This window comes from Notechis scutatus, chromosome 3 (assembly GCF_049901735.1).
Source record: "Notechis scutatus isolate UNSWTSFEM ecotype Mainland chromosome 3, rNotScu1.2, whole genome shotgun sequence".
Classification (NCBI taxonomy): Eukaryota; Metazoa; Chordata; class Lepidosauria; order Squamata; family Elapidae; genus Notechis; species Notechis scutatus.
Window position 1 is genome coordinate 209588329 of NC_142011.1, and position 26847 is coordinate 209615175.

Here is a 26847-nt window from a genome sequence, read left to right on the forward strand (position 1 = left end):
GAAGGACGGGAGGCTGAGTCGACCTTTAGAAGCAAGCAAGGAAGGAAAGAGGGAGGAAGAAAGGGGGGAGGGAAGGAAGCAAGCTCCACTTCGGAAGGATGGAAGTCTGAGTCAACCTTGAGCCACTGAGAATCAAACTGCTGGCAGTGGACAGAGTCAGCCTGCAATACTGTATTCTAGCCACTGCACCATCATGGCCCTTCCTTCCTTCCTTCCTTCATTCCTTCCTTCCTTCCTTCCTTCCCTCCCTCCTTCCTTCCTTCCTTCCCACTTAGGAACAGCACTTAAGACTTATATATCACTTTACAGTGTTCACAGCCCACTCTAAGCAGTTTACAGAGTCGGCCTCTGGACCCCAACAATCTGAGTTCTCATTTTACCCACCGTGAAACGATGAAAGTCAACCATGAGCCGGTGAGGATCGAACTGTTGGCAGCTGGCAGAGTCTGCCTGCAATATTGCATTCTTACCACTGCACAACTTTAAATGGTCTTTTAACTCAGGGGTATCCAACGTTGGCCACTTTAAGACTTGTGGACTTCAACTCTCAGAATTGAATTGAATTCTGAGAGTTGAAATCCACACGTCTTAAAGTAGCCCAGGTCAGAGACCCCTGTAATCTAGCTCAAATTCTCCCTCGGTGATGCTATTGTCTCAGCAACGGGGACTGCCTGGGGTGGAAAATATCCTGCAGACGCTCCCCTCCTCCTCCCCTCGGCCCTCTCCCCCATTACCTCCAGGGGGTTCCCACGCCGCAGGGCCAGTTCTGCCTGGTAATGCTGCACTGCTCGGGCGTGGTCCTTGAGGTCCCCGTAGGTGGCGGCCAAAGAGACGTGAATCACAGCCAGTTCCTGCTCCGTCCGCCCCAGGGCCTGCGCATGGCCAAGCTGAAAAAGTACCCCACCATGTTGGGTCCTGGATATCTTCCAAAAAAGAGACCCGAGTCTTTCCATCAGCCACGCTCCCATCCCTCTGCCCAACCAAGTGGCCAAGGTGTCGTCATTGACCCAACCTCTTCTGAATTTTATTTTATTATTTTTATAATTTTAAAATGATATAATTTAAAATTCCGTGAAACGCTCCGTGGGTAGGTGGGTGGGTAGGTAGATAGATGATAGATTGATAGGTAGGTAGGTAGATGATATAGATCAATAGATCGAAAGAGAGGTAGATAGATAGATGGTAGGTAGGTAGAGATAGATGACAGTGATAAGATAGAGATAAGATATAGAGACAGACAGACAGACAGACAGACAGACAGACATAGATAGATAGATAGATAGATAGATAGATAGATAGATAGATAGATAGATAATTAGTTGAAAGATAGATAGATAGATAGATAGATAGATAGATAGATAGATAGATGAGATAGATAGATAGATGGATAGATAGATAGATAGATAGATAGATAGATAGATAGATAGATAGATAGATAGATAGATAGATAGATAGATAGATAGATAGAGAGATAGATAGATAGATAGATAGATAGATAGATAGATAGATAGATAGATAGATAGATAGATAGATAGATAGATAGATAGAGATAGATAGATAGATAGATAGATAGATAGATAGATAGATAGATAGATAGATAGATAGATAGATAGATAGATAGATAGATAGAGATAGATAGATAGATAGATAGATGATAGATAGATAGACAGATAGATATAGATAGATAGATAGATAGATAGATAGATAGATAGATAGATAGATAGATAGATAGATAGATGATAGATAGATAGATAGATAGATAGATAGATAGATAGATAGATAGATAGATAGATAGATAGATAGATGATAGAGATAGATAGATGGTAGAGATAGATAGATAGATAGATAGATAGATAGATAGATAGATAGATAGACAGATAGATAGATAGATAGATAGATAGATAGATAGATAGATAGATAGATAGATAGATAGATAGATAGATAGATAGATAGATAGACAGATAGAGTGAGATGATAGATAGATAGATAGATAGATAGATAGATAGATAGATGATAGATAGATAGATAGATAGATAGATAGATAGATAGATAGATAGATAGATAGATAGATAGATAGATGATAGATAGATAGATAGATAGATAGATAGATAGATAGATAGATAGATAGATAGATAGATAGATAGATAGATAGAGAGAGATAGATAGATAGATAGATAGATAGATAGATGATAGATAGATAGATAGATAGATAGATAGATAGATAGATAGATAGATAGATAGATAGATAGACATGATATAGATAGATAGATAGATAGATAGATAGATAGATAGATAGATAGATAGATAGATAGATAGAGATGGAGAGAGGAAGAGGTAGAGTGATTGATGATAAATATAGGTGGTAGGTAGGTAGAGATAGATGATAGAGATAAGATAGATATTTTTTCCCCAAGGGGTTTCCTCTGAATTACAAAAAGTTCACGTAAAAAAAGGGGAGGCCTGGGGGGGAATTCGGTGTGAGAAGATCCATCTGTATCTACCTACCTACCTACCTACCTATCTTGGGGGGGGAAGAGAGACACATATAGATGACATGACAGAAGGACAATCAATCCACAAGCAATGATTCCAACATGGCTCCTCCTGTCTCTCTTTCTTTCCCTCCCCCCTCCCCACATTGGCTACAAGAGGCTGCGGAGAAGGGGCTGTGAGTGGAGGGGGACCCTCAGCCCCAGGGTGGCTCCAGTCTGGCATCTGGGAGACCGGGGGGAGGGGGGTCCTTTATTGCTGAGCAGGGGCCTCTTCTGATTTTGATCGGACTTCCTGCTTCTCTCCAGCTTTGGCAATCAAGGCACTTGGTTCTAGATCAGTGTCAGGATTCCAGCAATCGCCCTAATTAAATCACGATTCTCAAGACAAACTTCAAAAACCTTCAAAGGATTCCTTAGAGGCGACCCACTGGCCCTGCCCTGTATGAAGCCAATTCTGGCCTACATCATTTACAACCCCCTGGGACCCTGTTTCCTCCCTTCCCCCTCCCGGGTGTGTCATAAATCAGATTCTCCAACTGGGCCCATTCACAGGCTGGGTGTCATCAATCACGTTCTCCAATTAAATCTATTCACGGGCAAAAGCTCTGGTAGTTTAGTTACAATCTTTTAAAGAGAAGAGTTGGAATGTACTTTCGCTTTGAACTCCTCTTCCAGATTTCCTTCCCCCACCCCCCTTTTTAATGCCAACGACTAAAACAGGCCTAGGAATGTTTTATGAGTTGACAATCAGATGACCAATATACCAGCACTGGCTGCTGCCTTGAACTGCCCGATTCTAAGGAGGAAGGGACCAGCTGGCCCCAACTGGGAAGACTGGGGGTGACTGGGCAGCTCAGGGGCAAGTCTGAGGCTGACCTCCCCCCCACAAACCATCAAGAGAGAAGCAGCTGAGGGTCAGAATCGGGGGCAGCTGGAATGGGCATCCCCCCATTCCTCCACCGCCTTGCCCCCTGAACACCTGGGCCCTACCTGCTTCTCGTAGGCCTCCGCAGCCCGCCGATACTCGCCCATCTTGCAGAAAAGGTCCCCCAGTTGCTCCGAGAGTCCCAGGGCTGCCCCCAGGTCGCTGGTGGCCTCTGCCTCCTCCAGGGCTTCTTGCAAGCGACTCACCTTCGTGGCTGCCAGGCAGGAAGAATCACACCAGAGTGGTGAGGGGCAGGGGCCAGCCTCTAACCCCATGGTTCTGACCCAGCTCCCCAAACACGGCAAACCCTCTGACGTGAACTTAAAAGATTCCTTTAATTAGGAGCCCTGGCAAAAAGGTTTCTCTCTCAACGCAGGCTAACAAGTCTGTCCATCCGGAAGATGAGTAGTTGCCTGCCACATCTATTCATCTCCACCCCCTGCCTTTTATCCCCAGAGCTAGGATGGGGCTTTGCTAGCAGCAGTGGCTCTTCCGTCCCAAGGACCGGCCCATAGATTTCCACTGCTCTCCTCTCCTTGGCAAAAAGTTTCTCTCTCATGCAGGCTAACAAGTCTGTCCATCCGGGAGATGAGTAGTTGTCTGCCACATCTATTCATCTCCACCCCCTGCCTTGTATGCCCAGAGCAAGAATGGGGCTTTGCTAGCAGCAGTGGCTCTTCCATCCCAAGGACCAGCCCATTGATTTCCACTGCTCTCCTCTCCTCTGCACATCCGCACATCAGGCACTGGACCCGGCTGTTCCTTCTCTTCCTCATCAGCCACCTCCAGACCTAGGGACTGTTGACATTTGAGGGCTGACAAATGGCCCAGGGCTCTCTCTCTCTCTCTCCTTTCTCTTTCTGCTTCTTTCTCTCTCCGTTCTCTCTCTCTCTCTCTGCCAGCTCCATTCCCTCTTTCCCCCTCGGAGCTCTCAGGTTGCCTTGATGCTGATCCTGACTCCCACGCCTCCTCTTCCTCCTCCTCCTCCTCCTGATTCGGCTGCTGGAGGGGCTGGAGGCCAACAGGCCACACCACCAATAGCAGAGGCCAGACCCACAGACACCAGCACTCACCGTAGCGCAGGTTGCGGCCAACGCTGTCCCGCTGCTGGGGCTGCCAGGAGCCCAGGCGGTAGGCCTTCTTCAGGGACCGTTTGGCGGCTACGAAATCCCCCAGACCCAGCAGCACCTGCGGGCGATCAAGGGCAAAGGTCAGAGACTGCCCTCTCGTCCCCCCACCCAGGGCAGGCCAGGAGCACCACTCGGGATATGGCGACCCTTGTACTCAAAAGAAGACAGAATCCTAGCTCTGAAAGGGGTCTTCTACGCCAAGGTCTCCTGCCCAAGGCTGGAGACCTTATACCATCCCTGTCAAATCGTGGTCCAATCTCTTCTGGAAAATCCCTCGTCATGGAGAACCCAGAACTTCTGCAGGCAAGAGGTTCCGCTGGTTAATTAACAGAATAACAGAGTGGGAAGGGACCTTGGAGGACTTCTAGTCCAACCCCTTTTCCCAAGCAGGAGCCCCTACATCATTCATAACGGATGGATGTCCAATTGCTTCTTGAAAACTTCCAGTGTCCATGAAAGGATATTGATGTATGTTTTAAAAATAAAAACTTTATAAAAGGAAAGGAAAGGAAACCTCCAGTGATGCAGCATCCACAACTGGCAAGATTCATTTTTATGGCCGTGTACATGTAGACATCCGAACTACACTGTGTCGTTTCTCCGTGTCGTATATGTGAGTATTATATGTGAGTAATTTTATTATTTCTTATCTTTCTATCTTGTCATTTATCATCTCTCTATCATCTATGTATCTAATCTGTCATCCATTATCTCTCTCTCTCTCATCTATTTATCTTCTCTTTATCATCTATCAATCATCCATCTCTCTCATCTATTATCATCTCTCTCATCTCATGTATCTATCTAATCTGTCATCTATTATCTCTCTCATCTGTCTATCATCTATCAATAAATCGTCTCATCTATAAATCATATCTCTCTCATCTATCAATCATCTATCTCTCTCATCTATGTATCTATCTATCTAATCTGTCATCTATTATCTCTCTCATCTATCATCTATCAATAAATCATATCTCATCTATCACATATCTCTCTCATCTATTATCATCTCTCTCTCTCATCTATGTATCTATCTATCTAATCTGTCATCTATCAATAAATCGTATCTCATCTATCACATATCTCTCTCATCTATTATCATCTCTCTCTCTCATCTATGTATCTATCTATCTAATCTGTCATCTATTATCTCTCTCATCTGTCTATCATCTATCAATAAATCGTATCTCATCTATCAACCATATCACTCTCATCTATTATCATCTCTCTCTATGTATCTATCTATCTAATCTGTCATCTATTATCTCTCTCATCTGTCTATCATCTATCAATAAATCGTATCTCATCTATCAATCATCTCTCTCTCATCTATTATCATCTCTCTCTCTCATCTATGTATCTATCTAATCTGTCATCTATTATCTCTCTCATCTGTCTATCATCTATCAATAAATCGTATCTCATCTATCAATCATATCTCTCTCATCTATGTATCTATCTAATCTGTCATCTATTATCTCTCTCATCTGTCTATCATCTATCAATAAATCGTCTCATCTATAAATCATATCTCTCTCATCTATCAATCATCTATCTCTCTCATCTATGTATCTATCTATCTAATCTGTCATCTATTATCTCTCTCATCTATCATCTATCAATAAATCATATCTCATCTATCACATATCTCTCTCATCTATTATCATCTCTCTCTCTCATCTATGTATCTATCTATCTAATCTGTCATCTATCAATAAATCGTATCTCATCTATCACATATCTCTCTCATCTATTATCATCTCTCTCTCTCATCTATCTATCTATCTAATCTGTCATCTATTATCTCTCTCATCTGTCTATCATCTATCAATAAATCGTATCTCATCTATCAATCATCTCTCTCTCATCTATTATCATCTCTCTCTCTCATCTATGTATCTATCTAATCTGTCATCTATTATCTCTCTCATCTGTCTATCATCTATCAATAAATCGTATCTCATCTATCAATCATATCTCTCATTTATTATCATCTCTCTCTCTCATCTATCTATCTATCTAATCTGTCATCTATTATCTCTCTCATCTGTCTATCATCTATCAATAAATCGTATCTCATCTATCAATCATCTCTCTCTCATCTATTATCATCTCTCTCTCTCATCTATGTATCTATCTAATCTGTCATCTATTATCTCTCTCATCTGTCTATCATCTATCAATAAATCGTATCTCATCTATCAATCATATCTCTCTCATCTAGGTATCTATCTAATCTGTCATCTATTATCTTTCTCTCATCTATTTATCAATCATCTCTCTCATCAATAAATCATCTGTCTCCCATCTATCATCTCTATCATCTCTCTCTCTCTCTCATCTATTTATCAATCATCTCTCTCATCAATAAATCATCTGTCTCCCATCTATCATCTCTATCATCTCTCTCTCATCTATTTATCAATCATCTCTAGCCTCTCTCTATCTTTCTACCGTATCATGTTCATGTGTATGTTGAAGGTAGTGACCCTTTGAAGCGCTGTTATGCAATGAAATTTCATTTTAATGCATGCCAATCAGCGTACATTCAAAGTGACAATAAAGTTAATTATGATTCCCAAGGCAAGGTATTCCACTGACTGATTGTCAGGAAGTTCCACTGATTGTTCTAACTGTGGGGAAATTTCTCTCCTTAATTCTAGGTCGGGCCTCTTTGATAAATCTCCAACTGTTACTTCTTGTTGTCGCTCAGCAACTCCATCCCAGCCCTTCGGGGGGGCCATAAGCAAGGCAGGGGCAGGAGGGGGCTTGAGTTGGCTTCTAGCCCAGTGAGGGGAGAAGACCGGGGGAGATGGGAGAGCAAAGGGAGGGGCCTGGGGAAGGAGGAGAGACCCCCAGTTCACCCTCAAACATTGATCACTTTCCCTAAGGAACTAGAGGAAGCCCATTCAGCCCCTAGGGGTACCACGAAATCCAGTCTCCCCACCACCAGCCTGTCCTCCCCCAAAATTAGAGGGGGGGAAATACTGCCCCACAAAGCCGTTGTTCCCCAATAACAATGCTTTGCAAATACTTTTTAAAACAGGAGTCCACTTTGAGACTTGTGGACTTCAACTCCCAGAATTCCCCAGGCCAGCATAGGCCGCTTGGGGGAATTCTGGGAGTCGAAATCCACCCATCTTAAAAGTGGCCAAGGTTGGAGGGCTTGCGCTGAAATGTTACAATAGCCTTGGATTGACTTCTCGCTACAACCCCGGCCTAATATTTTTTGATGCAGAATGGAGAAAATGATCAAACCCTTTTTGGTGCTTCTTGCTTGGGATGGAAAATTGGTTGTGGATGACAGAAGAGACTGGACGGCCATTGGTCAGAAATGGTGTAGGGTCTCCCACTTGGGCAGGGGGCTGGACTAGGAGACCTCCAGGGTCCCTTCTAGTTCTATTCTGATCTGTGGACTTCAATTCCCAGACTTCCCCAGCCAGCATTCGCTGGCTGGGGAAGTCTGGGAGTTGAAGTCCACGAGTCTAGAAGTGGCCAAAGTTTAGGGATTCAGCCAGGCTTGTGCAAAGCAAGACGACAGAGGATCTTGGCATTATTGGGGTGCAGGTGAGCCCCACCCTGCCCTTCTCAAGGCGACTCTCTTACCTGGGCAATGCTGGCGTAACACTCGCTCTCCATGTACTTCTCCTTCATCTTGCAGGCGCACTCCCGAGCGCGCTCCAGGCAGCGCATGGCCTGCGAATGCTCCTTCTCCCGCAGGTGGATGTTGCCCAGGTTGAAGTAGGCTCGGAAGAGGTCTTCCGACAGGTGGGCCTGCCTAGGAGGCGGAAGGGACGACAGTGGGCACCTTGGCAAGGCCCTGCCGGAGGGGTCAAGGGTGGCTGCCCGCAAGGAGCCCCTTCACACACACACCCCAGCTTATCTCCAGAGTCCAAGGATTGGAACTGAAATGTCAACGCTAACGTTTTATTATTTATACGCTGTTATGTATTTCGATGTTTTATTGTAAACTGTCCAGAAACCCACTTCAAAGGAGATGGGCAGTTCAGAAATGTGTGAAATATAAATGAGAGAGAAAGAAAGAAAGAAAAAGTGAGAGAAAAAGAAAGAGAGAGAGAAAAGGAAAGGAGAGAGAAAGAAAGGAGAAAAGAGACAGAGGAAGAGAGAGAGAAAAAGAAGGAAAGAACGAGAAAAAAGAGAGAAAAAGGAAAAAAGGAAAGAAAGAGAAAAGGAGGGAGAGACGTAAAGAAAGTAAGGAAGAAAGAAAGAAGACAGAGAAAAAGAAAGGAAGCCAGGAAGGAAAGAAAGAAAGAAAGAAGAAAAAAAGAGGGAATGAGAAAGAAAAAAATGAGAAAAAGAGAATGAGAAAGAAAAATAAGAGAAAAAGAAAGAGAGAATGAGGGAGAAAGAAAAGAAAGAAAAGAGAATAAGAAAGGAAGAAAGAAAGAAAAGAGAGGGAAGGAAGGAAAGAGAGGGACAATGAGGAAGAAAGAAAGGGAGAAAAAGAAAGAGAATGAGAGAAAGAAAAGAGAGAAAAAGGAAGGAAGGAAGGAAGGAAGGAAGGAAGGAAGGAAGGAAGGAAGGAAGGAAGGAAGGAAGGAAGAAAGAAAGAAAGAAAGAAAGAAAGAAAGAAAGAAAGAAAGAAAGAAAGAAAGAAAGAAAGAAAGAAAGAAAGAAAAAGAAAGAAGGAAGGAAGGAAGGAAGGAAGGAAGGAAGGAAGGAAGGAAGGAAGGAAGGAAGGAAGGACTACCTGTAATGGAGTTGGAAGGGAGCTTGGAGGCCTTCTAGTCCAGGGGTCTCCAACCTTGGCCCCTTTAAGACTTGTGGACTTCAACTCCCAGAATTCCTTAGCCAGCACAGCCCTGCCGCCTCCTGGCCACCCCAAACCCCAGGTGACCCCGGTGGAGGCAGGGAGAAGAGGGACACCTCCCCCCCAGGGCCCCCTTACTCCGAGATGTAGATGCTCTTCTTGATGTAGGAGGTGCGCATGGCTGGGTTCTTCAGGCTGTCATAGATCAAGCCAAGGTTCAGGTAGAGCCGGGACCTCATCTCGCTCTCCTCCCGCTGCGGCACCTGCCCTGCAAGGAGGAGGAGAAAAGAGCTTGCAGGATCCTCTCCCTCCCTCCCTCCCTCCCTCTCTCTCTCTCTCTTCTCTCTCTCTCTGTTGTTTTCTTGCAGGTGTTTCATGACCCAACTAGGGAACATCATCAGTGCTAAAGGACTCTCGTTTTCTCTCCTTCCTCCCTTCCTTCCTATTCTCCTTCTCCACCCGCGACCCCCCCACCCTTCCAGCACTGATGATGTTCCCTAGTCGGGTCATGAAACGTCTGCAAGGAAACCACCCAGCTCAGAGAGAGTCCTAAGGACTCCACAGTCCTCCTCCTCTTCCTCCTCCTCCCCATACACAGCACCCCCTTCTAGCACTGATGAGGTTCCCTAGTTGGGTCATAAAACGTCTGCAAGAAAACCACCAAGCTCAGAGCACCAAGGACCTCCTCCTCCTCCTCTTCTTCCTCCTCTTCTTCTTCTTCTTCCCTCCCCCTCCTCTTCCTGCAAACCCCACTCCCTTCTAGCACTGATGAGGTTCCCTAGTTGGGTCATGAAACGCGTCTGCAAGAAAACCACCAAGCTCAGAGCACCAAGGACTTCTTCTTCTTGATCTTCTTCTTCTTCTTGATCTTCTTCTTCTTCTTGATCTTCTTCTTCTTCTTGATCTTCTTCTTGATCATCATCTTCTTCTTCTTCTTCTTCTTCTTCTTCTTCTTCTTCTTCTTCTTCTTCTTGATCTTCTTCTTCTTCTTGATCTTCTTCTTGATCTTCTTCTTCTTGATCTTCTTCTTCTTCCCCTCCCCCTCCTCTCTGCAAATCCCCCTCCCTTATAGCACTGATGAGGTTCCCTAGTCGGGTCATGAAACGTCTGCAAGGAAACCACCCAGCTCAGAGAGATCCCCAAGGATCCCTCACTACAACCCTGAGCTACGAATGTTCTTCTCTGTCCGTACAATGTGTAGAGTAGCCCAGGGCCCTCATTCTGGGGAGAAAAAGAAGTTTCCAGTCATGACCCCAAAGCCTTGGAAGAATAAACTTTTGGCCCCAGTGATGGACTCCAACTGGACCTTGCATCATTCTCCCTGGGACACGCTTGGTTCCTTTCATTTATACCCCAACTCAGGAAGCCCCCAAGGAAGTAGGAAAGCCTTCAGCCCCCAAGACCTCCTTCCCCCTTCAGCAGGGGGGGGATACCAACCCACGGTGCCCCGGGAGGCCTCCCCCACCTCTCTCCACCCAGGGTACCTTCCAGCTTCTCTTCCAGAATAGCCAAGCTCTTCATGAAGGCTTTCTCGGCCTCCTGCAGGGCCTCCCCCAGCTGGCCGCTCTCGGCCATGAACATGTAGGTGCGGCCGATGGTGGCCCAAGCCCTCTGCTGCTCCACCGCGTTGGAGACGGTGCAGGCCAGTTCCAGGTGGCGGCGCTGGTGCTGGGGAGAGAGACAGAGGAGGGGAGGCTGCACTCAACACAACCCACGGCCCTAGCCCAGCCCATTCCATTCAGTTGATGACAAGTCAGGGACCAGAGACCGCAACGAATTAAAAACACCCAGTAAACATTGTTTCCCTGAAAATAGGACCTACCCTGAAAGTTAAGTCCTCGTGTCCATCGGCAGCCTGTGGAGCTGGCAGCACAGTCGGACAGTGGGGAGGAACATGGGCCAGTCCTGGAGTTTGGGGAGGGCTCGGAGGAGGGATCTGTGTCTGACACAGAGATGGGACCAGGGCCACCTGGGAGTTATGTGCCAACTCCGGAGTCCCCAGAATCCGACAGCAGCAAGACAGAGGAGCAGAGGGAGCCTGTTCCCAGTGAGCGCTTGCACAGAGCTGCCGGAAGGCAAGAGCAGCTGAGACAAAAGGGGCAACTTGGGAGTAAGGCTTGGAGGTGATTGGCCCCTCCCATAAGACATCAAGGAGGAGCAAAGGGACAGGAGCCCTTGCAGGAAGCGAAGTCGTTCGCTCTGTTCAGATTAAACCTTGAAGCTCTGTGTGGACTTTGTACTTCGGCTGGCTTTTTACAGTTCATTTGGCACTTGAGTTGTTGGCAGCAATTCAAAGGAGAGAAAGGTGGGTGCTTATCTCGAGGGACTATTTGGGACTCATTACGGGCTGGGAATGAACACATTTCCTAGCCGTTGAAATAAAAAAAGAGTTGTTTGAAATAAGCGTGTGCTTAATGACAGCCTCAGGAAGCCTTGGTCAGAACACCTAGCTTGATTTTTACACATATGCCCAATATAAGCCCTACCCCCCAAAATAAGCCCTAATTAAGATCCCGCCCACTCCAGAGTGGATGGGTAAAATTAAGCTAGGGTGGGGATGGGGGCAGTGTGGAGCTGCCCTACTACTTACCTGTGGACAGGTGTAGCCAGGCCTCGCACACCCCGACACCTGCCTGGCCGGCCCATTTCTTCTGCAGCCGGCAAGGCTGGTCAGGCTTTCCTGAAGGCCCCTGGGGCGGATAACAAAGCTCAGGATCGATCCAGAGCTCTGTTATCGGCCACAGAGGCCTTCAGGAAAACCTTCCCGGCCACAGAAGTTCCTGAGGGCCTCTGACAGCGAAAAGGAGGCCAGGGGCAACGCGCGCAAGTGAGGTTAGTCAGTGGATGGCATCCCCCCAAAATAAGACCTGGTGCCTTTTTGGGTGGCAAAAAAATAAATAAAAATAAGACAGGGTCTTATTTTGGGGGAAACACAGTATACCATTAAAAATTCCAGAATGAAATCATAAATAACAGGTCAGACCTAGGATGAAATCCAGTCTGTCAATGACACATGGTCTAACTATACTAAAATCACAGTCCATCAACTGTGGCCTGGTGCTAGTCCACCTCAAACTTCCACTGGCTCTGAGTACAGGCAAGTCCTCGACTTGCAACCACAATACAGACTCGTAATGATTGTAAAGCAAGTCATTGTGTGATGACTGACACGATTTTATGACTTTTTTTAGTGGCGGTCATTAAGCAGTCGTTCTTCGCTATGGGGATTATTATTATTTTGCCAAAAACCATAAACATTGGGTTTTCGGCAAAACTGTAAATTGTCCTCATGTGTCTGTGGGATGCTTTGATTTCTAGTGTCCCCCCCCCACGCCATTCCTCTGCTAAGCAACTAATTCCCACGACACTGCCTTATGCCCTGGGATGTCAGACCACCTAGTAAGGCTGTATTACTTCTTTATCCTTTTTCACCTTTCCTATTATCTATTCCTTTAGCATCTTATGACAGTAGCTTTATTGTTTACAGTATATCTTATGATTTGTGTGGATTATTTAGTATCCTTTTATGATTCTGTTGCTTTTATTTATTACCCTTTTAAGTATCCAGGGTTGTATCTTATGATTTACAATGATTGTATTTTATGATTATGATCATAATTTATCATTAGCTGCTTTTATGTACACTGAGAGCCTATGCACCGGAGACAAATTCCTTGTGTCTCCAATCACACATGGCCAATAAAGAATATTATTTTCTCCTTCTCCTTATTCTATTCCTATTCCTATCCTATCCTATTCCCTTCTGCATTCTCTTCTCTTCTCTTATCTTCTCTATTCTATTTCTATTCTATTCTGCATTCTCTTCTCCTCTGCATTGTATTGTATTCAACTCCTTCCCTCAAAACGACGCTATAGAGCACTGCACACCAGAACTAGACACAAGAACAGTTTTTTCCCCAAAAGCCATCACTCTGCTAAACAAGTAATTCCCTCAACACTGTCCAACTATTTACAAAGCCTGCACTACTATTACTATTAATCTTCTCATTAATCCTTATCTCCCATCCCCTCCCACTTGTGAATGTATGACTGTAACTTTGTCGCTTGTATCCTTATGATTTATATTGACTGTTTCCTAGTATGATTTGATTGCTTATTGTATCCTATCACTCTTGCACCTGATGATTCTTGACTCTGGACAAATGAATCTTTTCTTCTATGTACACTGAGAGCATTTGCACCAAGACAAATTCCTTGTGTGTCCAATCACACTTGGCGAATAAAGAATTGTATTTCTTTCTTTCTTTCTTTCTTTCTTTCTTTTTCTTTCTTTCTTTCTTTTTCTTTCTTTCTTTCTTTCTTTCTTTCTCTTTCTTTCTCTTTTCCTTTCCTTTCCTTTCCTTCTTTCCTTTCCTTTCCTTTCCTTTCCTTTCCTTTCCTTTCCTATCCATCTATCTATCATCTATCTATCTATCTATCTATCTATCTATCTATCTATCTATCTATCTATCTATCTATCTATCTGATTGCTTATTGTACCCTGTGACTATTATTAAGTGTTGTACCTTATGATTCTTGACGAATGTATCTTTTCTTTTATGTACATTTGCAGCAAGACAAATTCCTTGTGTGTCCAATCACACTTGGCCAATCAAGAATTCTATTCCTATTCTATTCCATTCCATATTTTTAAATTTATTCTATCCTATCCTATCCTATCCTTCTGTTCTATTCTATAGCCATCCAGCATCATTTGCTGAGATAGGAGGCAACAGAAATCAGATTAATGAATAAGTAAATGAATTGATGAATAAATGTAACTGCAGGCTGGACGCCCAGTGCCTGAAATGCAGTCACATGATCTTGTGGGAGGTCATGTGACCGGGGGGAACGGGACTTTGCAACTGGTCACAAGCATCTTTTGGAAGGTCTGTCGTAGCTCTGAACGTAAGTCGAGGACCTGCAACGCCTGGAGGGCCCTTCCACTCGATGCTCACTCCCACCTCCCGGCTTTCCTACCTTCAGGGCAGCTTCGTAGCTCTCCAGCTCAGCCAAGCACTCCCCAATTTTCCGGTGGGCAACCGCACAGCCGATGACATCCTCCACGCTCTCCAGGAGCTGCAGCTCCAGCCTGTGCTCCTCAAGGGCCTCCTGGAAGCGTCCTGCGGGGCAGAGGAAGGAACCCTGCTAAATGTTATCAGGATGCCATGGGAGTCCCATCACTGGAGGTTTTCCAGGGGAGACTGGACAGCCATTTGCCTGAAACAGTATACGGTCTGCTCCCTGGGGTTGGACTAGAAGACCTCCAGGGTCCCTTCCAACTCTTGTCATTCTGTATTCTGTAAAAGTTCAGAAGAGGAGGACTAGGGATGACATGAAAGCTGTGTCCCAGTATTTGAGGGGCTGACATGAAGAAGAGGGGATAAATTTATTCTCCAAAACACCTGAAGGCAGGACAAAAAGCAATGGATGGAAAGTAACCAAGGAGAGAAACAACCTGAAATTAAGGAGAAACTTCCCCCCAGTGAAGACAATTAATTGGTCGAACAGCTTGCCTTCGGAAATCGTGGGTGCTTTCAAAAGAAATGTGGGGAAAAAATATAAAATATATTGTATTACACATCTTTTTTTTTTTTTTTTGGTAAATTTCATTTGAGTTTTCACAAAAAAGAAAAGAAATACAATTAAAACATCTTTTTTGAAAGCAGCATAATCCCGGGTTACATTTCTTCGTACAGACACAAATTCAGGTTCATGCTCATTTTTATATTCTATTCCATATCTTATTTACAATTTTACATTTTCTACATGGCTTCTCCCCTCTTTTAATTTCCTCAATTTTATTGTATTTATTTCATCTCAATTCAAATCATTATATTTTTTATCTGTCCTGTTTCAATTGTCTATTACCTTTTCTCATTAAACAAAATTTCTCCTGTAGTTACTGATTGGAGTATGACGCCTTTATATCTTTCCCCTAAAGTTATAACACTCAATATAATACATAACTTCCATTCGGATTCTGCTTGGTACATTCTTAAACTACACACAGTATTCTTAATTTTTTTTTTTATAAATGTATATAATTAAAACAACATTCCATTCCAATTCAATTCTATCATTAATATTAATATTCATTGCAGTCTTAACATTTTTCACGTTACTTTTCAATTAAATATCATACTTCTATGGGAACAATTATAAACTTTCCATAATCAATTCCCCCCTCTTCACTTATATTTTATAAAACATTGACTAATTAGTGTTCCCATTCCTTCCTGATTCAATTTTCTCATTTATTTTATTTCATTTACTTTATTCACAAACATTTCACTAAGTTACACTAACCATTCTATCCCTCATTCTAATCATATGTTGTTTCCAACTTTCTAAAGTTATTTCTATTTCAAATATAACACAATCTCATGTACCTTTACAGAATCCCTTTTTCAGTTAGATTTTCACCCATTATCTCTAAATAGGTCGTTTCTTTATATCTTGCTCCGGACCTTTGTAACTTCTTTTCCTTTCCTTCTCTCTCTTCTTCTCTCTCCCCTTTTTACCCCTTTGTCTCTCTACCTCTATTTCCCTCTTCTGTATTCCCCTTTTCTGTTGCTTTCCAGTATTATACTTATTTTTTGAATTATTTTTCTTTTCTTTGGTTGTTTTTTTAAGTCTTAAATTCTCCATCCTCTTTCCCCGCTTTCCTTTTTCTTCCCCACATAGAGTTACTTGTTCATTAAAGATGGTTTCTTCTTTGTCCCAGTCTTCTTGTTTTGCAGTCTTTTCTTGTTGTTTCTCATAGTTCCAAATCTCCATTTCTAGAAATTGAAAAACGAAGCCAAAGGAACCCTTCCCTTCTTGTGCATCTTCTTTGTACTTTTTAAGTTTCATTTTCAATTCATCCAAAAGTAATGCCATTGTAGAAATTTTTAAACAACCACCCGATTGATTTTAGTCATTCAAATATAATAGCCAAAAATCCAAAAGTCACAAGCTGTTTCTTTTTGCTCTTTCTTTTTTCCCCACTTTCTCTTCCTAGGGTTACTATTTAGTTGCAAAGTTTCAGTTAAAATGTATCATTTAGAAGTCTTATTGAAATTTTACTTTAGATTCCTTTAAAGTCCAGGCAGTCTCCTCCCTCTTCCAGATCCCGCCCTTATTCTTTTTCTCTCCCTTCCTGCTTATAGAAGAAAAAGGTTTTAATGTCCAGAAATCTTTATTGTCCCTTTGGCATTTAGTTATATTTTCAGCTTAATTGCCTACTGATGCCAAAGCGGATTTTTCCAATTTCTTATTCTTAATTGTCAATATAAGGAAGGAGAGAGAAGAAAAAAAAGTCAAACCTTTCCCTTTTCACTCTCTTTCGCTGCTTCTGACTCTTCTTTGGGAACGATGTTGTTTCTTATAAAATTTAAATTCCAGGATACCTTAGTTATTGCTTTTTCAACTTAGCCCGGTCAGCCAAAACTTTCACTTCTTATCTTCCTCCTGCACGTTCTTTTCCGGTTGAGATCTTCTTTGAGGCGGCCATTTCTGACCACCGCTCCTACCGCCTTCGGGAAAGGGAGTAATGGCCAGCTGAGGAGGAGAGATGCGGCTCTCCTCGACCCTGCTGGCAGTCTCCCCCTTCTTCACCACCTCTACGGGGTGGCTTAGCCCCGAAGCCAGCCGGCTGGGGGCGCTCCAGCGGCGAGCCCACGCAGAAAACCACGCACGATCGCGGATTCCTGTCTGTCGCCGAAGCCCTTCAAACCGGAAGTCAAATATATTGTATTACACATCTTAATGGCTGCTAGAATAGCTTATGCTCAATGCTGGAAGCACAACTGTATACCCTCGGATGGACTGATTATTCAAAAAATAATGGCACGTGCTGAAATGGACAAATTGACTTTAATGGTACAAGAGAAAGAGGAGCCTGAATACTGTAGAATTTGGGGAAAATGGTATAATTGGATCGAATGAAGACAGACAGAAAATGAAAGAATTAAAGATAAGCAACTTATAGATTAAATGTATATATTCGCACACAATTGGATATATTTGTAAATAGGCACAAAAGGTAGAAATGGATGAGATGGATGTCACAAAACTTGTTAACGTCGTGATATTTTTGATTTATTTTTAAAATATGCAAAGGACTAATAAAGTTTATTTTTTTTAAAAAAAGAAAGAAATAGTGGGTGCTTCATCACTGGAGGCTTTTAAGAAGAGGTTGGACAGCCACTTGTCTGAAATGGGGGGTTGGACTAGGGGTCGCCAACCTTTTGGACCTCAGGGACCACCCAACTTATAATTTTAAATCCCACGGACCACTAATATGAATTTTGACTGACGGTGGCTTGCTGACGTTTTCCCAGGGTCTCCGCAGAAAGCAGCAGAGACCCTGGGAAAATCCCGCAAAAAGTCTGCAGGAAAATCCCCCACCCAGTTTTCCTACCGATCCATCATTCTTTGGACCTCAGGGACCACCAAACTCATAATTTTAAACCCCGCGGAGCAGAGACCCTGGGAAAATCTCCAAAAAAAGTCTGCAGGAAAATCCCTGTTTTCCTACCGATCGATCGTTCTTTATTTGGGATCGCAGGATCCCGTCTCCAGCTCCGTTCTTAGGGGGAGAAAGAGAGAGAGACTTTTGGCTTCATGCAAGGAAAGCAGCAGAAGTCTTTCTTTCTCTCCCCCAAACTCTGCCAGAAATGAGTGTACTTCATTTTTTTTTCACGACCTTTGCAACATCCCCATGCTCATGTAATCAAAACTCGGGTGCTTGGCCATTGTCTCATATTTATGACGGTTGCAGTGTCCCATGATCCCCTTTTGCGACCTTCCAGCAAGCAAAACCAAGGAGGGAAGCCAGATTCACTTAACAAATGAGTTAATAATTTAACAACTGAAGTTATTCAGTTAACAACTGGGGCAAGGTCACAAAGTGGGGCAAAACTGACTTTACAAATGTCTCACTTAACAACATCAAGTTTGGGCTCAATCGTGGTCATAACTCTGAGGACTTCCTGTAAATGGCTCCTTTGGCCTAACCACCTTAGGTGGTGTCATGCCCCTGGTTGAGACTGACTCTGAGGGAGAGGAGGAACAGCCGACTGGGAGTGTGGCTCCGGAGGTTGGGGAAAGGTTGGGGAAGGGCAGAGGCTGGCTGGGCAGTCAGAGGAAGACCCAGGCCCATCCCCTCTCCATCCTAGGGCACTACAGGGAGGAGAGGATAAGGGAAATGTGAATGGCATGATCTACGGGGGGAGGAAGGGGTCCTGATCCCCTTCATGGGCTGCAACTGTGAGGACTGGTTAAAAGGATGGACATGCGTATGGGCCAGTGCTGGAAACAAAGCATGGAAATAGTCTGTCGTTCCTCTCTGAGTTTGGCGTCCTTCCCAGTGTGTGTTCCGATATCTGTGGATGTCTTCAAGCCCTTATCTTGCCTGGTTCCCTTAATTGCTTCAGTGTGGTTTGTGTTGTTTTTACTCTTTATCGTTTATAGGCATTTTTAGTTTAAACGGCATTTCCTCATAACTGTTTGTGGGGGAGTTTTTTGTCTCCAGTCAAGGATATTTGGAGTTTGGAAGCAAAGTGAAGAAATAAAAGGGGCTTCACCTGTTTTTGTGACTCTGTTTATTTTGTATCCCACCCTGGGTCATCACAACTGTTCTCCCACTTCCTCCTGTACCAGTGATGCTGTTCAAAGTACAGGCAATCCTCAACTGACGACCACAATGGAGTCCACTAAGTGAGACAGTTGAGCTTTGCCCCATTTAACAACCTTCCTTGCTATAGTTGTCAAGGGAACCACAGCAGTGATTAGTAACGAGGTTATTAAGTGGATCATGTTTCTCTATTGACTTGTCAGGAGACCAAAGAAGGGGCTCGCACCACCTGGGGACACTGGAATCGTCATAAATGTGAGTCAGTTGTCAAGCATCTGAATGTAGCAATGTGACCATGGGGATGCTGGAATGGTCATAAGTGTAAAAAACGGTCAGAAATGACTATTTTCAGTGCCGTTGTAACTTTGAACGGTCTCTAAGTGAACGGTTGTAAGTTGAGGACTATCTGTAACCACTTTTTGTGGCTTCCATGGCGCACTTGAGCTGCGGACTCCCCCCCCCCCCCCTGGGACGCTCACCATGACGGGCTAAAATCTCTCCAAGCTGGTTGCAGAGAGCGGCTTCTTCCTTCTGATCCCCCTTCCGCTGCGCCTTCTCCTTGCTCTTCTGGATCTCTGAAGGATACGGAGAGGAGAAGCGTGAATCTCAGCACGGGATTTAAAGGATGAGGCAGGCAAGAAAGCAGGAGATCCCGAGATCAAATCCCGCCTTAGTCAGGAAAGTGGACTGGGTGACTTTGGGCCAATCACCAGGAGACAGTGAGTTCTAGTCCTGCCTTAGGCACAAAAGCTTACTGGGTGACTTTGGGCCAATCATCAGGAGACAGGGAGTTCTAGTCCTGCCTTAGCCATGAAAGCTAGGTGACTTTGGGCCAATCACCAGGAGATGGGGAGTGCTAGTCCCACCTTAACAATGAAAGCTAGGTGACTTTGGGCCAATCACCAGGAGACAGTGAGTTCTAGTCCCGCCTTAGCAATGAAAGCTAGGTGACTTTGGGCCAATTGCAAGGATTACTATGAGCCAAAACCCAGCCTAGGCATGAAAGCCAAGCACTTTCTCTCAGCTCAAACCCCCTCACAGGGTTGTTGTTGTGAGGAAAATAGGAGGCGGATATGTTTGTGGCCTTCAGTTATAGAATGACGGCTCTTTTATATTTTATTATATCTTTTGTATTTGACTACTGCTATCCATGTATCGGCTAAATAAATGTTTTAATCTGGGGCACGTTTTACATTCAAGCACTGGGCGGATCTATTAGCCACCCAACCTCCTGGGAAGAAGGCAGAAAAGACTGGGGGCTGCCACCGAGACCCACCCCCAGGGGCTGAGGGGTGTCCAGGGGCTGCAGTCCACCAGCAGTCCAGCCCCCTCAGTCCAGTCCCCACCGAGGCCAGCCCTCCCAAGATCCACCACCCCACCGTCCAGCCCCTCCTCCCCAGTCCAGCCCCCCAGTTTGGACCCCCGTCCAGCCCCCAGTCCAACCACCCCCGCTCCCCCACAGTACAGCCGTCCCAGTTTGGGCCCCTGTCCAGCCCCCCAGTCCAACCACCCCCGCTCCCCACAGTACAGCCGTCCCAGTTTGGGCCCCTGTCCAGCCCCCCAGTCCAACCAGCCCCCAGCCGCCCCAGTCCAGCCTCCCAGTCCAGCTGCCTTCCCCAGTCCAGCCCCTCCAGTTTGGACCCCGTCCAGCCCCCCAGTCCAACCACCACCCCCGCTCCCCCACAGTACAGCCCCCCAGTTTGGACCCCCGTCCAGCCCCCCAGTCCAACCACCCCCGCTCCCCCACAGTACAGCCGTCCCAGTTTGGGCCCCTGTCCAGCCCCCCAGTCCAACCAGCCCCCAGCCGCCCCAGTCCAGCCTCCCAGTCCAGCTGCCTTCCCCAGTCCAGCCCCTCCAGTTTGGACCCCCGTCCAGCCCCCCAGTCCAACCACCACCCCGCTCCCCACAGTACAGCCCCCCAGTTTGGGCCTCTGTCCAGCCCCCCAGTCCAACCAGCCCCCGCCGCCCCAGTCCAGCCTCCCAGTCTACCCGCCCTTCCCAGTCCAGCCCCTCCAGTTTGGGCCCCCGTCCAGCACCCCAGTCCAGGCCCCCGCCCCTGCCCCCCCGTCCAGCCTTCCCCAGTCCAGCCGCTCCCCCCACTGGTGCCCCCACCCGCTTTGATCCCTGCAACAGCCCCGCCATCCGCAGCTCTTTTCTGGCTCCTTTCTTCACCACCCCGTCCCCGCTCCGCCCTCGAAGGCGACCCCAGCCTCCCGGGAAAAGGGGCGGGGGGTGAAATCTACCTGCGGGGACCCGACTAGAGGACCTCTGGGGGGAAGGATCCCCCCCGTGGAACCTTCCTCCTTCCCAAGGACCAAAAAAAAGGGGGGGCGCCCTTTTGCGAGGGTTGGTCCCCCGCTTCTCACCCGACCCTGCAGCGGCCAGGGACTCCAGCTCCCATCATCCGGGGCGCCCCGCTGGCCGTGGAGGATGGGTCCCGCGCGGCCGGGAGAAGTGAGGGAATCGGGGTGGGTGACGGCCGCGGAGGATGGGATTTGTAGTAAACCCCCCCTCCCCACCCACCCCCCAAGAACTACTCACGCCTCACTTCCCGGTCGCCCATTCCGGCGCTCTTGCGTCGCCCGCCGCGCGCCAAATTCCCGCTCGCCCCCCGATTGGCCGCCCGGAAGAGGGCGTCCGTTCATCATTGGCTGGAGGTCGCCCAATCGCGAGAGGACTCCGCCTCGACGGGGGTCACGCCCCTCTCCCGGAGGGGAGGGCCGTAGGAGTGAAAAGAGAGCGCGGCAGAGTCGGCCAGTGGCGTGGACTTCAATTCCCAGAATTCCCCAGCCAGCTTTGCTGGCTGGGGGATTCTGGGAGTTGAAGTCCACCCATCTTAAAAAGTGGCCAGATTGACAAACATTTGGCTAACTCCCCGGGGAAGTCCGCCTGCTCTGGTGCCCCTTTCTCCTGCAAATGCCCCTGTGGGCAGGACGTGGGAGGGAATAGAATAGAATGACTGAGCTAGAAGGGACCTCTGGAGGTCCTCTAGTCCAGCCCCCTGCTCAAGCAGGAACACCCATATACTATTTCAGAGGGGAGGGGCTCTGCATTGCACCAGAGGGTCTTGCCAACCCCGTTCCAAATCTGGGGAGGCACGCCGCTTCTTTAAACCCCCTCCCAGCTATATCTCCCCCCACAGAGGAGCATCTGGCGTGGAGGAACTGGGCCTAGTCTAATGAAAAGAAGGGCCAGGGGTGACATGACAGCAGTCTTCCAAGATTTGAGGGGCTGCCCCAAAGAAGAGGGGAGTCAACTTATTCTCCTAAGCCCCAGAAGGCAGGACTCAAAGCAGCTGATGGAAAGTCATCAAGGAGAGAAGCAACCTTGCAAACAGTGAGGACAATTAACCAGTGGAACAGCTTGCCACCAGAAGTTGTGGGTGCTTCTTCATCACTGGGGGTTTTTTTTAAGAAGAGACTGGAGAGCCATTTCTCTGAAATAATATAGCATCTCCTGCCAGAGCAGGGGGTTGGACTAGAGGACCTTCAAGGTCCCTTCCAACTCTGTTCTGTTATTTTATTCTAGAGCAGTAGGGTGGAGTATCATTATAGAGATCAGCTCCGGTGGCCTAGAGTTGGAGCTCTCTCCTCACAATCAGGAGGCTGTGAGTTTGATCCTAGGTAGAGGGTAATATTTGGTCTAGACTTTCCTTCTCGAGCAGGGGGATGAACTAGATGACCTCCAAGGCCCCTTCCAACCCTGTTATTCTATGACTCAATCCAACCTGGGATTTAAGAGAAATTTCCTGACAGAACATCTTGCCTCCAGAAAGTTGTGGGTGCTCCACAACTTTCAAGAATAGACTGGGACAGCCATTTGTCTCAAATTGTTTGGGGTTGTGTAGTTGTGTGTATGTGGTCTCTTCCAGCTCTATTCTGATTGGAGGTCTCGATGCTTCGGCCACAGGGGTTGTGTGGGCATCCCAACCCTGCAGAGAAATGGGTAGAGCAGCCCAGTGCTGTGGTTCAGATGAGAGCGGGAAAGTCTTAGGCAGTCCATCTCCAATTAAGCTTGGCTCCTCTTTATGCAATCTAGAATACCTCCAGAGTTGGAAGGGACCTCAGAGGTCTTCTAGCCCAACCCGTTGCTCAAGCAGGACACCCTGTACCATTTCAGAAAAATGGCTCTCTGGCCTCTTCTTAAAAGCCTCCAGTGAAAGGTTTTTTTAAAGAAAAAAAAAACTTGTCTGAAATGGCTTAGGGTCTCCTGCTTGAGCAGGGGGTTGGACTAGAAGACCTCCGAGGTCCCTTCCAGCTCTGTTCCAATTGTCTATCCAGTACATTTTGCTGTTCAAGGTTTGCCGCAATGCAAGTGTGATCATCAGGGCACGGGAGAGGTTTGAACCGAGAAATATTTAGAAATTTCATTTTCCGTTCCAGAAATAGGAATTCTATAAACAAGCCATTTATTTCCTAGTCCAACCGGTTTCTAGGCCACGGGTGGGCAGCTTTACAATCTTTTGGACTCCAACTCCCAGAATTCCCAGGAGCTCAGGTCATAAAGTTCCTGCTCTTCCCCCACCCCCTTCTCTTCCAACCACCCTGGACCCCTTTATTTCAGTAAGGGAGAAAGAACGAGGCACACGCTTGCCATGAAAAAGGGAGCCAAATGTACAAGCGCATCTCATTGGCAACAAAAGGTGGGTTTTTTTCCACGCGACATGGAGGAATCCCAGTTTGCAGGATTTATACGCACGGTGTTGCTTTACAACCCTTTCTGAGCATATCCAGTGGCCCGCCTGGTTGCAACCAGTTGTTTATAGTGTGCTCTCCAAGATAGGTAGATGGTAGAAAGATGAGAGATGATATAAACGATAGACAGGTGGATAGAAGTTGTGAACATTTCAACAGGGGAAGCTTTCAAGAGGAGACTGGATAGCCACTTGTCCAGAATGATATAAGGTCACCAGCTTGAGCAGGGGGTTGGACTAGATGACCTACAAAGTCCCTTCCAACTCTATTATTCTGTTATTAACCCTGGAGGCTCCATGGGGCTGATGTTCACCCATCGCCTGCCGTTTCCTTTAAGCCAGAGGTCTCCAAACTTGGCCACTTTTAAGTGGTGGACTTCAACTCCAAGTTTGGAGACCCCTGCTTTAAGCCAGCACCCGATGTTGTGTGAAACTAATCCAGGTTGGAAACGGCTGCAGAAGGAACTCTGGGGACCTTTTCTCATAGGTACCCTCTTCCCAGGGGGATCAAAAACCTCAGGTGATCTGTCTCCCTGCCAGAATCCTCATTGGGAAGGTAGGCATATGGGGTGGGGGGGTGGAGAGGAAGGATCATCACAGGTTTTCTTCAGAGAGAGAGAAAGATCCACACTGGGGTTAGGGGTTGTTTCCACCTGGTGGCATTTCTTTCATTTCAAATTTATTTAAGGAAGATTGTTTGGTTGTTGTTTTTTTACTTATAGGGCTGCTCTCTAAACCAGAGTCAGAATCTCAAAGTAGAAAGAGGCTTATACATTTTGGACCTGTTTTGCAAGGCGGGGATGGAGCTATTGTTGCAGTAGATTTGCCAGTGTTCAACTTGGGGGGGGGATAAAATGGGGTCTTTCTTTTAAATCCCCATTTTAAAGTTTTGTTTGGGTTTTGTCTCGTTTTGGATTTTAATCTGTTGAACAAAATAAAAATTATGGAAAAAAGAGAAGGAAAAAATCCCAAGGTACAGATAGTCCTCAACTTACGCCCCAAATGTCTGTTGTTAAGCGAGATGTTGGTTATGTGAGTTTTGCCCCCTTTGATGACTTTTCTCGCCACAGTTGTTTAAGTGAGTCCTTGCAGCTGCTAAGCGAGTAACCCGGTCGTTAAAGTGAATCTGGCTTCCCCGTTGACTTTGCTTGTTGGAAGGTCGCAAAACGGGATCTGCAACTGTTGTCAGTACATGCCAGCTGCCAAGCCTTTGGATTTTGATCAGGTGACCACAGGGAGGTTGCTATGGTTGTAAGTGTGAAAAATGATAATTCCCTTTTTTTTCAGGGACATTGTAACTTTGGACGGTCACTAAAACAGCCGTTGTTAAGTCGAGGACTGCCTGTGAAGACATTTCTCTTTTGTTGGATTCCCCCCAGACTCATTTCAATGCCCACAAACCTCCTGGCAAGGCACCATTTCAAGCAATGGCAGGGGCTTCTGATAAAGTCTCCTTGGTGGCGTGCCCGGCCACTAAGCGGGGGCCTGTCAGGTGGGCCCCCCACCAATGGGGTCCTTGGGGCCAGCAGCAGCCTGAACCAAGTTTAGGGGTTACTGCATTGCCCCCAAAAAAAACCCCTTTTAGGCAGATGATAACCCATGGCTCTGAAGAGAAGGTCGGCTGCATGGAAATGGCAGAGCCAAAGCCTTCCTTTCCCAGGCTCTGCGAGGGACTTCTTCAAGCAAAAGGCAGGATGGGATGAAGAGGGGATGGCCAGGTGGGCTTCATATCCCAATGAAGGGGGTCGCTTTCCAGGTGGGTCCTTCCCCTCCCGGAAAACCCCAGGCAGAGCAGTAGAAATATTGGGGCAAAATGCTGAAGGTCTTAAAAGCATGTCTTGTGGGGGAGGATTGAGGAAAATGGATGGGGGTCAGGGAAACACTGGGGCACAGGTTTTGTATTGGGCTGTTTGGGTCAGGGGTATCCAATCTGACTTTAAAACCTGTGGACTTCAACTCCCAGAATTCTGGGAGCTGAAGTCCACAAGTCTTAAAGTTGCCAAACTGGACACGATTGGAAAACACCCCAACCGGGCATCCAGTTTTAAGCGCTTTCCTGAAACGGGGAGCGAAGGAGCCACACAAGACTCTGGGAGCACCATCTTCCACTGTGGATGCTTTCAGTGCTTGGTTGCTTCCTTGCAGACGTTTCGTGACCCAGGTAAGTAACATCCTCAGTGGTAGAAAGGAGGAGGGGTTTGCAGAGGAGGAGGAAGGAATGTGGGGTCCTTGGTGCTCTTGGGGGTTGTTCTGACAGATGTTTTGTGACCCAACTAGGGAACATCATCTGTTCTAGAAGGGAGAGGAAGAGGAGGACTGTGTTGTGGTTAGCCGGCAGCAGGTGCGGACGGCTGAGGAGAGCGAGGACTCAGATGAGGGGCCAGGACCATCAGGGAGTGGACTGCTGCCTTCAGAGACAGTGGGGGCTGGCAGCAGCGATGAGGAGCTTCCCGAGGAGCCTGTGCGTGTGGGCAGGGCTGCTTGTAGGAAAGAGCAGCTGCAGCAGCATGGAAGTGTAATGGCCCCTCCTTCAAGAAGATAAAAGCCAGCTGTGAAACTAACCTTCTTTGCAGAAGGCAAAGACGTTTTGAAACTCCAGCCTCGTGGACATTCCAGTATCCTGAAGATTCTTGTATTGCAAATTATTTCTTGTCTGTTATCTTTTGGCAAGCCTCGCTCAGTTTGGCAAGGCTTGTGCTTATCACAGCTAATTCTTTTGTAAAAGCATTGCAAGGTTTCTGTTCCTTTTGGATTGTGTTTGATTGATTGGAAAAGGGCGGGGGTCAGAACAGACTGTGGGGTCCTTGGTGCTCTCTGAGCTTGGTGGTTTTCTTGCAAACGCTTCATGACCCAACTAGGGAACGTCATCCGTGCTAGAAGGGAGAGGAGGAGCACTGTGGGGTCCTGGGCGCTCTCTGATCTTGGTTGTCTTCCCTGCAGACGTTTCGTGACCCAACTAGGGGACGTCACCAGGGGTAAACAGGAAGGGGATTTTTATTTTATTAAAAAAAAAGGAAAGGGGCTTTTCCCTCTTGAGGAGATGGTTCTCCGACAGCCCACCTTGGAAAGGCCCTGCATGTTGTTGACCAGTCACTCTCTCTCTCTCTCTCTTTCTCTCTCTCACACACACACAGAGACAGTGTGGTTTGGCAATTATTATTTTCTTTAACTACATTACATACAGAAACTTGAAACGCAGACCACAAAAGAACAA

At 46.5% G+C, this 26847-nt stretch overlaps 1 protein-coding gene across 1 annotated transcript in view; it reads right to left on the minus strand.

The window, feature by feature from the left end:
* Nucleotides 1-21525, minus strand: part of TONSL (tonsoku like, DNA repair protein) — a 53841-nt gene extending 32316 nt beyond the window's left edge. The window contains 9 exon segments of the mRNA XM_087958913.1: nucleotides 735-887; nucleotides 3483-3631; nucleotides 4491-4605; nucleotides 8157-8328; nucleotides 9460-9589; nucleotides 10806-10989; nucleotides 14302-14444; nucleotides 19420-19515; nucleotides 21482-21525. Of these exon segments, the coding sequence (XP_087815039.1) occupies nucleotides 735-887; nucleotides 3483-3631; nucleotides 4491-4605; nucleotides 8157-8328; nucleotides 9460-9589; nucleotides 10806-10989; nucleotides 14302-14444; nucleotides 19420-19515; nucleotides 21482-21503 (1164 nt within the window). The 5' untranslated portion in view covers nucleotides 21504-21525.
* Nucleotides 21526-26847: the final 5322 nt, after the last annotated feature.